At 41.5% G+C, this 16318-nt stretch overlaps 1 protein-coding gene across 1 annotated transcript; it reads right to left on the bottom strand.

The window, feature by feature from the left end:
- Positions 1-691: 691 nt before the first annotated feature.
- ETS2 (ETS proto-oncogene 2, transcription factor) lies at positions 692-16032 on the bottom strand. The gene is made up of 10 exons (XM_040585091.1): positions 15729-16032; positions 12288-12359; positions 9085-9205; positions 7154-7273; positions 6494-6694; positions 5563-5646; positions 4532-4774; positions 4124-4387; positions 3301-3419; positions 692-2352 (listed from the first exon to the last, which is right to left on the bottom strand). The coding sequence occupies exons 2-10, from the start codon at positions 12357-12359 to the stop codon at positions 2137-2139; spliced, it is 1440 nt and encodes a 479-aa protein (XP_040441025.1). The 5' UTR covers positions 15729-16032; the 3' UTR covers positions 692-2136.
- Positions 16033-16318: the final 286 nt, after the last annotated feature.

Below are 16318 nucleotides of genomic sequence, written 5' to 3'. Positions count from 1 at the left end.
ACACGCTCAGCTCCATCCATTTAGAAAGAAAAATTCTCAGAAAAAAGCCCATCCTTTCTCTCCAAAATTTTAATCATGCTGCCAAACCAGGGTAACTACAATGAAACCAACATCAAGAGATAGCTGCCATTTTGTAGAGAGATCAAGAAGTCTAGGAGAAGCATCATGTTTGGGGTTTTTTGTTTTTAATAACTACATTTTCTACTTTTAAAATGTGCTTAAGAGCAAATGTTTCTGTATTTCCTGGAGAAGAGTAAGAGCTAAAGATAGTTCAAACTATAGGATTCCTTTGTGGAGGATATGCTCAGGAACAGTTTAGGTGTAAGTAGCCTTAATATGCTTCTGTTCTTCCATGTATTCCTAATTCAGTTTACAAAACACAGTTTAGAAAAGCTGATTTTCTTCTCAAGAGGCACAGCACGAAGTCATTAACTTGAATTTATATCTAAGCAAAGTGGTTGCATAGGTTTAGCTTGGTTCAAGACTACAAGCCTATACACTCCAACAGAATTTTTCCTCCAACAAACTTCCTACTCCCATAAGTCTCACTGGTTGGTTTTGTGTTTTTTTTTTAATGTGTTTGTTTGTTTCTTATCCTGCATAGGTTTAGAGGGGTAGTATGGACATGGGTTGAACCAACAAATAAAAAAGGAGCTCCTCTAAAACTTTCCATATTAAAAAGCACACACACTTTTTCTTGTCCAAGAGGTTTTTATGAAGGCTCATTTTTAAACCTCTTACACCATACAACACATTTAAATGTACATCAAGCTCAGATAAAAAATAAAGCTTTCTTAAAGTACATTTTTCCAGTGATTTTTTTTCTTTTTTTTGCAGTAAAAATAGCTGCTACATAAATCCCTCCTGATCTTTGAAAAGGAGTCACAGTTATTTCCAAAAATAGAATTCATATTTTAATCATACAGGATAAACTGCAGGAAGAAGAGACAAGTCAACTGAAAAAATAAGGCTTGTATATAAATTTTCTTAAAAGGACATGCATAGAAGTTGAAAAACATATGCCATTTATAAAGGAAAAAAGGTAATTTTATCCGTATTAATATTTTCATTTTCAGTTACAGAAGAAACCACAAACAGGCCCTTTATGTCCCAGAATATAACATCAGTTTCTTGTAAAAATGCCAAAAATGCACAAAGAATGGCCAGCTTCAGTCTTGGCAAAATACTGAGCCAGCCCTGCCCCCCCCCCCCCCCATTTCATACCATAGGCATACCATATGCATGCATACTGAGTACTTATGTTGTGTCTCAGGCCAATTAAATATTTGCAGAAAGTTGTATATCCTAGACAAACATGAAAAAAACATTTGATAAGTTTACATTCATCCTATCTCAAAACACACATACAATTAATTTACACTATACAGTATCTGTTAAATAGGAACATTACAGAGTTTCAAAAAGAATCACAGAATATATACAAAGTGAATATTGAAATGGTATGATTTTTTCCTTCCCTTCTTTGAAAGGGTTTTGGGGTTGTTTTTCTTGTGTTTTGTGTTTGTTTGTTGGTTGGTTGGTTGTGGTTGGTTGGTTTTTTTTTGCCAACAGTTGCTACATCTGGTTTTGGACATAGAGTGTTTATGTACCTAGGCAGCACATTTCTGGAGTACAACTAATAAAACGTGCTTTAAAACAAAACTAAAATTTATTCTCCTTGCTGCTAATTTTAAATAAATTAGTTTTTTTAAATAAATTGCATGATACAAGACAGAAGCAAGGACGATGGTATTTTAAAAACATCTGCATAACTGGTTTCTCATCCAACCTTTGGTTTTAAAGCCAACCCATTATTACATGGCAGTGTAAGTAGCCAAAACACTTTATACGACAGTACAGGTAGTCGAAATGCTTAAACCAAGAGCATTTCCATGTCTTCATGACAGAGCTAGGGTCTGTGCTGACTTCCATGCTGCTCAAGTGCCTGACATGGCAACACCCAAAGCCACTGATGAAATAAGGCCACTTCCTTCCAGCTCTCCCTGTTACAAAATCGGTGAAGGTCCTTATTTCCCAACAGTTGCACGCATCTGAACAGCCAGAACTGACTGCAGATGGTTCCTAGACACAGTCCCAACACATGATCTTTGCCCCTGCAGCATCACATCATCAGGCTCAGTCCTCCGTGTCAGGCTGCACCCCCAGCATTGCATGCAGCTCTTCTGCTGTGTACCCCAGCAGGTTCTGCAGGTCACACACGAAGCGATACACGTAGCGTTTCCCTGAAGTCTTGTGGATGATGTTCTTGTCATAATAGTAGCGTAGGCCTCGGCTGAGCTTCTCATAGTTCATTTTTGGCTTGTTTTTTCTCCTTCCCCACCTCCGTGCCACCTGTCAGTCCAAAAAGAAAGCAAGATGCAAATGGTTTATTCAAGTCATGTTCTTCTAGTTGGTGGCTGATAAACACAGTTATTAAAACCCTTGCTCAGTTAGAGCATTTTATTTGTTTTGGAGGTCCCAGACTTAGATAAAAGAAGAGCTGGTGACTGATGCCACAACTGAACATGATCTGAGACCATTAACAGTAGCAGCTTCAGCAGAAAGTGGCTGACAGCAAATATCAGTGAAAAGGATATCTACAGTGGATAGGCCAAAACATGTTTAAGGAGATCAAGTTTATGGGAAATACAGTCTCCTCTCTTTCAAGAAGACACCATTTAACCATTAATTTGCTTTGGAGCAGCATGGGACAGCTCTTTAACCGGAAGTTGAATGATATGAAGTTCCTTGGAGTTAATGATTTCCCTCCCTCTTTTTTTTTTTTTTTTTAAACTAAAGGCTTCAGTAGACTTTATATCACATCTTAGTAACTTTCCTACTGATGACAGTATCAAAAAATGAAAAAGCATTATATTTATTTTTAATGACTACAGCTATTAAGTTGCCAAAATATTTCAAAAGCAGCAATACCGTATTTGTTGTGTATCTAGAAGAATGGCAATACCTTTTCCCCCCAAGCCTTCATGCAATCCCAGACACTGTTGATCAAACTACATCCAGTAAGCTAGTCTACAGTATTACACTCTGTCAAAAGAACTAATTTTGTATACTACCTTTAAGTTTCAAGCTATACAACGTGTTCTCCTAGCTACAAGCATATGCTGATATCCCTGGGTGGGAGGAGAGGGGAGAACAACCCACAGTAATCCTGACTGTACAATAAAGCCAGATGAGATTTCAGCAAGTATCTGATTGTGTAAATGTTTTATATTCAACGCTGGGACCACAAATGGCAGATTAGACCCGAAATCTTTCTGCTCGTTACAATTAGCCACATACCTCATCTGGGTCAGCAAGTTTAAATTCCCAACCATCTCCTGTCCAACTAATGAATGACTGACAGGACTTGTCAGTCAGTAACTCCAGAAGAAACTGCCATAGCTGTATAGGTCCACTGCCTGTTGAGAGAGGGGGGCAGGGAGAAACCACAATTAATATTTCTGCAAGCTTTTACCACAACCAATGTACGTGACCATACTCATATCACAGAATAGATCTGTAATTACTCTTGATTTGCCTTGGTTTTAGTATCAAAATTAAAATCTTAGGTTTCTTTCTAACATGTTTAAAAGCAGATTTGTGTTATAAACAAGTCAGCTTTTTCATGGTAACACAAGATTTGACATAAGCTATGTCTTTCGCTTCGACATGGATCCCCGCCACCCTTCCACTTCCCATGAGCTGCATTTCAAGCTCCAGGACTTGTCCTGCGGTCCTTGGCTCGGCAGACATTGTAGAGGAAAAAAACAATTTCAGTAAGGACTATAGAAACAATGCCTTAACAAGCAGTGTCAACACCTGCAGAAACTCTCAAGTGTGCAAGATTTTGTCCAAGCTTCCCTCTTTTTTTTCAAAGAGATCAAAGGGCATTTAATTTTCACATGTTCTGACATACCAGCCTAGATGGTTTAGATGCTTTAGATGGATAGTCCTGTAAGACTTTCTTTGTTAACACTTCAAATTGTAAGTCTTCATGAATAGTGGTCTCTGACTAAGTTGTAAGGCATACCTTACAACTACACAACTATCACCATGGTACACTTTTATAGAGAATATTGACGTTATGTAAGAAGAGGAGTGACCATTTTGCTTCACTACTTACCGGTAAAGCCAGCTAGAATCGCTGCTGGTATAACTGGTTTCCCTTGCTCTACAGGATCACTTCGTTCTTGAATATAGTCTTTGAAAGACATTGTAGGTTTGCTCAGGCACAATGATTGGCTACAGTCATCTTCAAAACTCTCATAGGATGGCACACGCTGTAAATCCACTAATGACGACTGGCTGTTCCAGGACTGTAGCATCGAATCTGAGCTTTCATAACTTTCTGCACCACTGTCACTAGATTCATGTTCTCTAAGCTTACCTTTATAAAACAAAACACACACAAAAAAAGTGTTCGTTTTTTTCTCCTCCTCAATCTAGCTTGTACATATAAATTATGCAAAGCAGGAAAAGACATATAGAATATGGACTTGGACCCATGGTTATCATGCAGATTATGACTCACCAGAATTATCTATAAGCAAGTTCAGATTGCTTCTTGGGAAATCTTGATTTACTGCACAGTAGTTCACACCAACAGTATCTGCCTGGGTTTTAGGGAACAATGAAAACTCTTGTTCTGGACTGAGGAGATTCGGTCCTGTGGAAGTCTGACAGACATCAGTCAGGAGACTGGGTTTGGGATAACCAAGGGCTTTAGCGTATCCAGGCATTTGCACACCATAGGAGTTCTGATCTACATTAACAGCTGAAGAAAGAAATAAAAGAATTGATTATTTTCCCTGCAGACCCTTACATAGACTAATACACCTCCAGCACCTCACCACAGTGGTGCCACCAAGAAGTAATTCGCCCATGAAAACCTGACTAAGCGATAGATGCTACAGGCCTACTGGAAAGGCTACTGAAGTCAGTGATAGGAACTTCATCTAATGGGTTCCAAACAAGATTCTGTCAATCTCCTTCTATAACTTGCTGACCACAAATATGTCTATTGTTGGTTCTTCTAGGAAACTACAGTGTTACAGAAAAAGCTGGACAAGCTTCAGTGGTTTTGAGTAAGGCCTCACCATTAAGTGGTATAACAAGGTTGAGCTGGAGATTGACTGTGGTAGAATGTAATACAACACCAACCAACCTGAGGGAGCTAGCACCATGTCCTACACACTTGCAAAAGCTCTATTACACTTCCATGTTCTTCAAGAATGCATAAACATAACTCTTGCTGCTCCCCAGCAATACTAGGTTTTGACTGTGTAAAAGGTGGGAGCAGTCATTCTGCTCCACAGATGTGGGCTTTGGCATACCAAGAGGAAATTTGACTTTCTCAAAGCCTTTGCTCCTCAAAAGGTTTCCAATATGAATTGGATGATGCTTAAACAATACTAGGAAAGAAGGCTGCAGCAATTCAAGTCAAGTGTACTCCTCAAACACAGTAATTATTCTGGTGCTTTTTTTTTGTTTTTAAAATGGCATCTGTGACATGCTTACAATAAACCAAGGGATGTAAAACATCACATTTCTTAAAATACTTACTTAAGGAATTATTATTGACCCAGTGAGGAACTGAGGTGAGATGAGAGTTCTCCACATATTGGTCCTGTGTTTTCTCTTGGCTGTCTGGGGAGAGGAGGGGAAAAAAAAAAAATTGTTCTTTTTATTTTGAAGATATGACCTGTATGCCATGAAAAGCTTCTGACTCTCTTTAGGATTGAGAGGTCATCACTAACGTAAATTTTCCTAGTGTACTGCATTGCACTCTAAAAAAAAAACCCCAAACAAAAACCAACAAAAACAAACCAAAAAAACCCTAGCACCCAAAAAACCTAACCAACATCCAACAGGCTTGAAAACCATCATACCAACTGAGTAATAAAATGAAAAAAAACAGAAACAACAATAATTGTACTGTGTTTCAAGGTCCAAGTCCTTAATGTATGCAACTATTGAATGCTACAGTTCAAACCCAATGGAACTCACAAGGCACTGCATGTAGGGTTTTAGCAATTCCATCAGTGGTCACTTAAGACACCTCTAGGTGTCTTTGACTTCTTTGCATTCATTCACTGAATTATCTCAAAACACTACATTAAAGCAACTAAACTGAAAACTTGTAATAAGTGAAGAAGTTTGCCCAACTCTTGGTTATTTTTTTTAAGGGGTATTACAGTAGCCTTGCTCTAATCTCATTTGTTTCAATGATTATTCCAAATAAAACCTGACCGCAATAAGTACTCAACTTGAACACGGTATGGTTTCTGCAGATACTTGCATGTGTGCTTTGTGTACCAAGGATGTCAGGTTCATAAAAGGTTAGGATAATAGGTTAATAAAAGCATTAATCAGAAGAAGTTTTGAAGTTAATTTTGAGTTTTCATATGTAATAAAAGTCCTTTATAGTGAAACAAGCGTTGAGAGTCCTACTTTATTAGAAAAGCCTTAAAACAGAAGCTCTTTCTGTAACTACCTTTTATCATCTGTTCCAGGTGTTCCCACAGAATATCACCCACATAGTCAGGTGCCAGTTCCAGGAAGCGCTCCTTGCCCAGGTTGCACAAGTCTTGGCCACTCATAAGAAACTGATGGAAGTTCACATTTGCCAAGCTAAACTCATTGGTAGCCCATGAAAGCCATTGGCACACTTGCTGTTCAGTCCACAGCCAGGGATCTGCATGACAAAATATCCAGAATTTAGAGATAACTCCTGACCTTTGTCAAATAATCTTCATTAGAAGGCAGTGAATGAAAAAAATTGTTTACCCAAGTTACTTCATTCTGAATAAATTCAGAATGAATGTATTCTTGAATTTAAAACACTCCCCCCCCCCAAAAAAAACCGCTAACAACCAAAAACCACCAAAACAGTCCTCTATTTTCCATCTGCATTCACTTTTAAGCAGAGACATTCTCAGCTTATTTGATTCTCTTCTGCTGCCAAAGCATGAGCTCTCCATGCACCCATTTTTAATACCAGCAAGTCTGGTCTTTCCAAGTCAAGCTGCGCCAGATTCACATAGGATCCATTCTTGTATTTCCTACTGACATCATTCTTTCTCTTTTGAAAGAGCCGCTATTCAGCCTCCTCCATAGCATTAAAAAAAGGAGCTTATAAATAGAAAACACTTACTATTTGGGATACCCAGCCGACACTGTTCCTTTGTGAAACCACTGAAAGTATCTTTCAAGGCTTGACTCATCACAGCCTTACTGCATGGGGTTAACAGAGGCAATTCACAGTTGTTCGACTCTACAAGAAAGAAAAGGGGTGGAGGGGAAAAAGAAGATACATTAACTTTTAGGCCAGTGAAAGGAGTGACAGGTTTTTGCTGCACTACTTGAAGAATAAGAGAAGGATGTTAGAAACTAAGTATTTAAAAAACCAGCTGATCTGTTTTCTGATACATTATCTCTGACTTGATATATCAACACTAAAAATCTCTGTGCTACCTGTTTGATAAAATTGCATCACACTAAAAGGTTTGCAGCTTTCCATGAGATAGACCCTCATTTACTCTTAGTAGTCACATGAAGTGCTTCTGTTGCAGGGAAATTTTACTATTACTTTTTCTTTTAAAGGAAATAAGAGACTGCTCATCCTTTTTAGCCACCTATAGTTTGACGTCAGCCTTCCTTATATCCCCAGACAGTCTTCATTTAGTTTGAGAGCAAAGTGAGTGATAGTAGGGTTGTGAAGAACCAGCTTGCGCTATTTAACACTGCTTTCCAATGGACTGTATTTCAAAACTTCCCATGCAACTCTCCAACACCCTAGTACATGGTGCATTTATTCTGTCATCAGAACTAAAGAAGCATGACTGGTAACAAGCTGGTACCCAGTAACAAAATAATGCCACAAAATTCAAAGTCAGAACAATCATATGCCAGTATAAAATACTAATTGCTTAACTGATCTTTAAATTTGCAAGTAGATTCTATTTTAAGAACAAATTCCGCTTCCACTCAGTCTTTTTAATAGGGCAATTTTCACCAGAACATGCCGCTTTTTACTCTGAAGGAACTGAAGAAAGCCAACCACGCTACCTAGATGTTTTGACTAAGGAAACCTTCTACTGATATTTTGTTTGTGATTAGTGTCATTAAGCTACGGGTAATTTGAAGACAATTTCATCAACTCGCTACTGCATCCCTGAATATTTGAGAGCCTCTGAGAGCTCACACACAGGCTGCATTTGAAGGAGCTCTGCTGTGGTAGAGGCATATAATGGTGGCAGGGTATATAAAGGTGATGCACTTGATAGACTCCAAGTCAGTTCATAAAGCTGAGCGGCTCTTCTTGTTCTCCTAGACTACCTACAGGCTCCACTTGACCCAGCAAGTAGAGCTCATTACCAGCCCCTGCTTAACTTCTGTTTTTACCACACCCATCCTCAATATCTGCTAGAACTTGCTTTGCTGACCAAAGCAGGTGACTGATTAGAATCACATTAGAACAAAGGACTGGTGGTTTCCAGAGGTTTGAGGGTGTTCTTTTTTCCTTCCCTAAGGGTAGATAAAGGCAGAATCAGGTAAAATATCTACGTTTTGGACAAAACTCCCCGTTTTGTCGGGGACTTTAGGCAAAGACTTGTAAAGAGTTCTCAGTAGGTACTGCCCTACATACAACAAACAAACAACAAGATTCCCATCCCTGTTTTGTAAGGTATGGATTAAAACATACTGGGATTTAATACAAAAGGGTCAAGAATGGAGCTTGCAGAACACTTGCATTTTAATTATGGTTGAGATGTTCAAGTCTAAATACACATAAAACTTTATTTTTATACTGTCTTAGCTCTGTTTTACTATCTACTAAGGCTTCATCCATGGACAGTCTGTCTATCAGGCCACTGAATCCCAGTTGCTGTTCCTTTTCAGTACAGCAAACAGCAACTGTCCATGGAGCAACTCACATGGATAAAATCAAGCGTGTACACAGAGTACTAAACCACTTTTTAGGGAAATCCATGGTGCACTTGTAAAAGTATAGCCATGAAATTTAGTTAGACCCCTCAAATTTCTGATCTGTTGAATGGACTATGGAACAGAGTGAAGAGTTACCATATGAAGTTGAATCAAATCCTGTTGGCACTTCCTGAAGGGTTTGATCTTCATTTAGTGAGAAAAAATATCCAGCAAAGAGAGAGTTTGAGCTATCAAAGGTGTCAAACGCTGGCTGACGCTGCAAAGCAACAGAATAGATAAGAAAAAACAATGTAAACATATTGCTAGAGCACTGTCAACTTCATTGCTAGGAAGTAACTGGGTTAAGTTTCCTAGATTTGGAGATCATACACAACCACTATCTTGAATCAGCTAATGTGCACCTTTGAAATAGAAACACAGTAATAGTATAGCTTCTTGTCCACCAATACAAAACAACTAACATTCAGACCACAGTGCTAAGTGGGTGGCATGCTCTGCAGGTTACAGAAAAGCCAAGTAAGGATATTCTTAGCTTTCCTGTCATTGAGGCTTTAAACAATAGAGAATGCACATGTGTGCATAGATATTTACACATCTTTATTTCCAGGTATATTTTAAAGAAATCCTTATTTCCTTAACCCTTCAAATTGACTATCTGCTTGATTACTTGACAGAGAGGCAGGATCTGTAAATTATGGAAAAACAACTGCCAGTGCAAGCACTACAGCAGATTTATGCAGTTGATTTTTGTGTGTGTGTGTGTTGTGGTTTTTTTTTAAAGGAAAAGTTTAATTTGAACCACATCATTTGAAGCCATACAGCCAGCTTTACAGGACTTGAGGAAAGATGTTACTTCTTTGCTGCGACTTTTATACTTTTGAGTTCCTGGATTTACCAGCTACACATTTTGCAGCCTTTCAAATCCTCAGATGCTCAGTGAAACACTGCTAGTTTTATTACACAGAAAGTGATAAACAGGACTGACAAAAATGTTCCAGATGAAAGAGGATTCTACTGATATGCTGGCAACATTCAATAACTATTATTATGGTTTTCAAAACCTAACTTCTTTCAAACTTGTGTATGCTAGAAACATTAGTATATTTACTAGATCCCCCTCAGCTACATTAGTTTTCAGGGGTGGGGGTGGGAGGTAGGGGCAGAGGGTATGTTAACAGAAGAGGAAATAACTTTAAAAACAACTTATGCAACTTGTCTGCTAGTCACAAGGAAATCATATATTTAATATCTAGAGGCACAGATAGATAGAAGTTGCCACTGAGATTTTTCAAAGTGCTTGAGTTTAGAACACTGTTCTGGAAAGCTACACTTTGCTCGTGGCAGCTACTGCAGTTCAGGGAGCTGGAGATAAAGGCAACTTGTTTGTTTTAGGCATCCACTGGTTTGCCAGCTTATGCCAAGATAGAGGATTTAGCCGAGAACAAGGCAAAGATTTTTCAGGGCGGTATTCACGTACAACGTGAAGGCAACCTGAACTGTGTTTCTGGAATAGCATATGAGAAGTAGTATTTCCTCACATTTCCTAACGTTCCTTTTTGTGTCACCACAAAGTTTCAAGTGGCATGGAGTCTTTTTGCACCAGGTGCCTTATGTGCCATTTGTCACATCTTACATGCCCCTCCCCAATCTCCCCAAATTACATTAAATCTAGTAATAAACAAGAAACCATAATTTTTTAGTCGTATTTTATAACAAGCTGCAATGCGTCCTAGTACATATATTATGAAAGCATACGCTCCACAGAAGAAAAAGCTGGTAAACAGTATCATGCTTCAGTTAACTGAGTTCAAAAATCGCCCTCGAGCACTGGCCAGTGGAGACAAATTGTGTAGAGTTGGTTCAGGTACCCCCCACAACTAGAGTCAAAGCCAGCCTGTGAAAAGCCTTACATCTGAATGAAACAAGTTAATAACAATTGCCAAATCTGCTAGTAAAAGATTCTTTATACATTACTAGATAAAAGCATTGACTCATCACTACTACCTAAAAGAAAGGGCAAGTTCTTTCAACACAATCTGGAAACTCCTGCGTTTTGTGTAAATAGCTGACCCTTATCCTGAGTCACTGGAAAAAATGCTGTGGCATGTGAATGAGTAAAATCCATACTGTGCTAGTTTCATACTTCAAAAAGGAGAAAATTAATGTTTAAGCAGGTTCTTGATTTAACAGCAATAAAAGGGGGAAAACCCAATGTAGAATGAATTCTGCTTTGCCCTATCAGTTATGCAACCATTTTGTTTGGCTTTTCAACATACATAAGAGTAATTGTTACTGAACAAAACAAAAAGAAATGTTAACAGCTACAAAAGCAGTAGAATATAGGTCTCTATTTTGACCTAATTATATGACAACTGAATACTGAGTAACTGCTTAGAACAACCACTGTGTTACAGAGCACACAGCTGTAAATTTGGGGGATCTCTCATGGATTTTGTTATTGTGAGCATGACAGAAAGTTAAGAGGGAACATAAAACATCAGAGAAGTTAGCACACCGGAGTCTCACTGATTCTGGTGAGACCTGGACATTACTCAAAGTTAATGAGAGCAGAAAGTGCCTTCCTAACCTTTACTTGGCTTACATAAATCAGTATTGTGTAAAAAATTGATACCAGGACTAAAAAGCAACTTGTATGAATGGGGAGGAGGGAAGCCCTTAAAGACTGAGTATTTATAGTCTGCTTCTCATTTATCCTTCGTTTTTAAGTTCCTTTCAAAACAAGTTAACAGACACAGTCCATCTAAAGATAAAATATATTTAGTAACTACCCTTGATTTCTTACAACGCATTTGATTTATATTTCACATAATTATATGTAGTAAGTGAATAACCATTATTTTTTTTTTTTTTCATACAATGCTCTTCATTCCATGAGACCTAACCCATTGTATCAGAACGTCCCTCCGTCAGTCCCACGAAATTGAGGATACAAAGACCACCCCTACTGCCAGTTCTGGAACCTTTATTTAGGCAAAAGTTCCACCAGCTCCAACAAATCTGAGCTCAGTCCCTGTCTGCCTCTTATTTTCAGCTTCTTAGGATCTGAGGGAAGGAGGGAGGGAGCCTCTTTGGGGGAGAGGGTTGGGGGTGCAAGATTTACATGTTCCTATTACAGTTCAGCTCTTCACATCTCTACTGGACTCAGTAGAAATACTCTAGAAGAAGATTAGGCATTACAAGCAAGCAATTAAAACCTGAGTATCTGTGTTCACCTTGCCATGGTTACACAATTCCTGTTCTAGCATTAAGAAGAACATAATAAATGCATTAGCTGGGAGATGCCCCAGTTGGGTTTATGAGGTTACAAGAGTACTCACCTTGAGCATTCCTCTGTACATGTTAGACACAGGAGCTACTTGATCCATGTTCCTGATCCCAAAATCACTCATCTGAAAAATGAGAGGGATCACATGAAAAACGTTGCCACCGACAAAGCAAGCATGTTAACAGATATATCTCACCACTTCAGTACAGATTACAGAACAGCTCTTGGAATGAGACACAGGCAAAGCTTTCCTTCTCACTGCTCACATGCCGACCACACAGGGCACAACTGTCTTGCTTAAGCAGCTTTTTAACTGGAAGACCTTTCACAGGCATCGCTGGTGTTTTATGAAATGAGCAAACAGGAGGCTGCTTAGCTTCTGATATCCAGTGTGAGGACTTTTAGTATCTGACTCTGTGAGCCTGGAAAGCCTACAGAAGTCCTTTGTCCACCAAGTATCTATCGCCTTGAGATACTTTCCAACCTTCACCCATTTTCTTAAACATTGTTTTGTGTTATTTTTGCTTTCTATATTCCTGCTGACACGCCACGATTCACTTTGGACTTTGGCTTTCAAAGGAAGGAAAATGAGTGACAGAGCACTCCCCGTGATACACCTTCACGTATAAGGTTCACCCCTTTATGACCAACCACTGAAAGCCAATACTCAGTATTAGCAACCTGCTTCCTTTACTAGGCAAAGCATGTCCAAACCATGTTATCTTGCACATTTTGTAAACACAGGATTAGCATATTTGTAAAGCTCTAGAGGGCCCTAAATTTTAATTGAAAATGGTTTATGCAGTAAAATACCCTTTTTATAGGTTTGGTAATGGGACCACCATCAATACGTTCGTGCTACTGAAGTCAAAGGTATATCGTGTTGCCTGTATTACCAGGAACAGGGTTGTGTGAGGCCTGTATAACTTGTTCTCCTGTATAGCACTTAAGAAGAGTGATAAGATGCATATCCTTTTACTGGCTTACGGGAGAGATCAAACATAAGAAATAAAGCCGGTTTTATGGCCATTGTTCAGGTTTATCACAATGCTGTAATTCAGGTGTTGGTGAACTATACCTTATCAGACTACTCCGTGGCAAGCTGTCTCTCAACAATTTTTGTTCTGCTTTTTCACAGCATTGGGCTAAATTCTCTTGCTCCACAGAAACTGTCTAATCAAGCATTTGTATTTAAATAGTCACACAGGACACTATTCATATTTCCACAAAACTGATCACTTATTACAAGCAAGCTCTCTTGTTAGCCATGTTAACACAAGAAGAAATCAAAATACAATCTTAAACTCAGAAAAAGATGGCAAATTAGGAGCTTAACAAAATAAGCCCAGCTTGTTAAAATGACATGTTCAAATGCCATCCGTATAAGCAAAAAGGAAAATAAAAACATCCAACAGCCAAAGACAAGGAACCCTTTCACCCTCCTATATAGTCGAACACTTAAAAAAAGAAAAAAAATAATCAAGAGTCCTTAACCCAAAAGGCCCGTTTCAACTTCACTGTTATCAGATGTATGGGGCTGATCTTTGAAATAAAATAGATCAACTGACTATGAAAGGCGTATTTGGCTTACACTTCATTAATGTTACCCAAAAGCGCAATCTACTGAATGATGGTTTTTACCTCAAATAGCATGTACAAATATTTGATCTGAATTACACATCTCATTGAGCAACAAAGAATTTTACACAGCATGAGTCTCACTCAGCAAGCATCCTAATCTTTTCATTAAATTTGCCACAGTTTAAACAACTGTTTATCCTTGCATTCAGCTGGGCTTTAAAAAAAAAAAAGTATAGGCCAATTTCTAATACCCTTTGTTTTGCCTTTGAAATCTGCTCTAGTGTCTAGGTATAACTAGCTGTAAGCCTTACCAATCTGAAAGTACTTGTGGAAACATTATACGTATTTTCAGTTGTTTAGTTCTGATCCCCAGTTAGGGCTACAAATAAGACTTTGACACTTTCAGGTGTAATCTTGGCCTCTACATGAAACCTGTCAGGAACTTCCCATTGACTAGAAGGACTGAGATTCTCTCCGTCCTGGCTTTTTGTTTTGTTTGTTTCTTTAGAAATGTTTAGGGTCCCAAGACAAAAGGTTGATTCGAAGTATTCGTTACATGGTATTGCTCATTAACCCAAGTCACTGTTTCTCTGTGCTAGGCTGCCAGTTCGTTCTGTGGCCTTGCCTGTGCACCACGCAACTTACGAAAAACCAGGTATCAAGCTCTAAGAACAAATGAAGACCTTCAGCATGTTTTGTAACACTCCAGTTTTCCTCTTCCAACAAAATCTCTCATCTTGTTATGAATTTCAATACCCTTTGCTCATCACGCATCAGCTTTCTCCCCATCTGCAGCACACCTTTCCAGCCCTGTGATGCCAAACCCTTACAGAGTTAACACCAGGCAAGCAGAGCTGAAGAGGCAACACGGCTTTTCGTGACACAAAGGGTTAAAGGTGGCTTTCTGCTGGACTTGGAAAGCTGCTGCTTACGTTCAGAAAAGACACCAGGGCACAGCACTGGCGAGACTGGGCCTCACATCCAACTCCTCCACTAACGCTGATGACTGCTACTTGCCAGCTATAATTGGTTTAACTGGCAGGACACCTTCTTCAACACCCCCGCATAGCTGAGTGGGTGAACCAGAACAGGGTCAACAGGATCAGGCACTTATTAACTAATACTCCTGAATTCTGATCACCTTCTTTTCAGCAATAGCCAGGTGCTTGCCCACAGCTGGATTCGGCTGGGAATCATCCACATGGAGAACTAAACCATGCTAGTGTCCACAGCACACCTCCACTGGTTGCGTTTGGGTGTTTTGTTTTTTGGTTTTTTTTTTTTGTTTCGGGGTTGTCTGTTTGTTGTTTGAGTTTTTTTTGGGGGGGAGGGGGGAGTGCCTGGTTGTTGCTTTGCTTTTAAATGGCAATTTTTTCAGATTAAAAAAAAAATAAATAAATCGTGCCACTCAGTGAAGAGACAAGCGCCTGCCTCCGGCGCGCCGCTCCCCCGCGCAGCCGGCCAAGTACCGAGGGGCGAGCCAGCCGAGACCGGGGTGGCTCCGGCACATACGACACACTCGCCCACATGAAATTCAGATGGGGAGATCACACAGCCCAACAATTTTGAAGTCCCTTTAAAGTACTAACCAAACCCAGAGCGCGCGCTGCCCATTAACCCCTTCCTCCCGGGCGCGCAGCCGCCTGCCGAGCCATCCCCGTCCGCCGCCGCGGCGAGCGCGGCCCTCCCGCCCCCGGCTCGGCCCCGCGGGCTCCGCTCCGCCGCCCCCTGCGCCCGCGCCCCGGCCATCGCCCCCGGCGGGGGTCGCTCAGGGGGCCCGGCCGCGTCCCCGCCCGCGGGGGGCTGAGGGTCACGCTCGGCTTCCCCGGGCCGCCCCGGAGACCCCCGCCGGCAGCGCGGGTCGGTGCGCAGCGGCCAGCCGGCCCCCTCGCCGCCTCCGCCCCCGCCTCACCTGGCTCCCGAGCCCGGTGCTCGCCCGCTCCTCCGCGTCCCTCCCCGGCGGCGGCGGCACCGGCACCACACGCAGAGTCCAAAAAAAGAGGCGCCGCTGCCTCTCCGGGAGCCAAGATATCCTCGATGTGGCAGCACCGGCCAACAACAACAGCGGCGACGGGCTGATCCCAGCGGAGAGTCCCGGAGGAAGAGGAAGGGGGGCGGGGGGCGGGAGGGAAGGCTGCTGCCCGGCGGCGGGTACGTGGGCGCTGCCGACCGAGCCGCTGCCGCCGCCAGCCCGCGCCGCGCCGAGCCGAGCCGCGCTGTGCCGCGCCGCCCGCCCTCGCAAGCGCTCTTCAGCGGGGGGGGGAGGCGGCGGGTCCCGCCTCCCCGCAAGCCCGGCCCCTCTCGCCGCCACGGGCCCGGTTGTTTTCGTCGTCGTCGCCGTCGCCACGGCGGCGGTGGCCACGCTGCCGGCTGCGCCGATACCGACCGAGGCTCCCTCGGCCCGCGGGGGCTGCCCCACGGCCGGGCCGACCCCCCGGCCACGACGCCGGCTCCCGGCCCGGTGCTGCCGGGCGTGGGGAGAGGGAAAGCCTGAAACTGCTC

This window comes from Falco naumanni, chromosome 2 (genome assembly GCF_017639655.2).
Source record: "Falco naumanni isolate bFalNau1 chromosome 2, bFalNau1.pat, whole genome shotgun sequence".
Classification (NCBI taxonomy): domain Eukaryota; kingdom Metazoa; phylum Chordata; class Aves; order Falconiformes; family Falconidae; genus Falco; species Falco naumanni.
This window is presented reverse-complemented; position numbering and strand designations above follow the sequence as displayed.

Excerpts from the sequence above, each read along its gene's own strand:
- ETS2 (XM_040585091.1), bottom strand. The coding sequence starts at position 12,359 with ATGAGTGATTTTGGGATCAGGAACATGGATCAAGTAGCTCCTGTGTCT. Across the intron at positions 9,206-12,287 it reads TGTACAGAGGAATGCTCAAG|CGTCAGCCAGCGTTTGACAC; the intron begins GTGAGTACTCTT and ends GTTGCTTTGCAG. Across the intron at positions 5,647-6,493 it reads CCTGGAACAGATGATAAAAG|ACAGCCAAGAGAAAACACAG; the intron begins GTAGTTACAGAA and ends TCCTCTCCCCAG.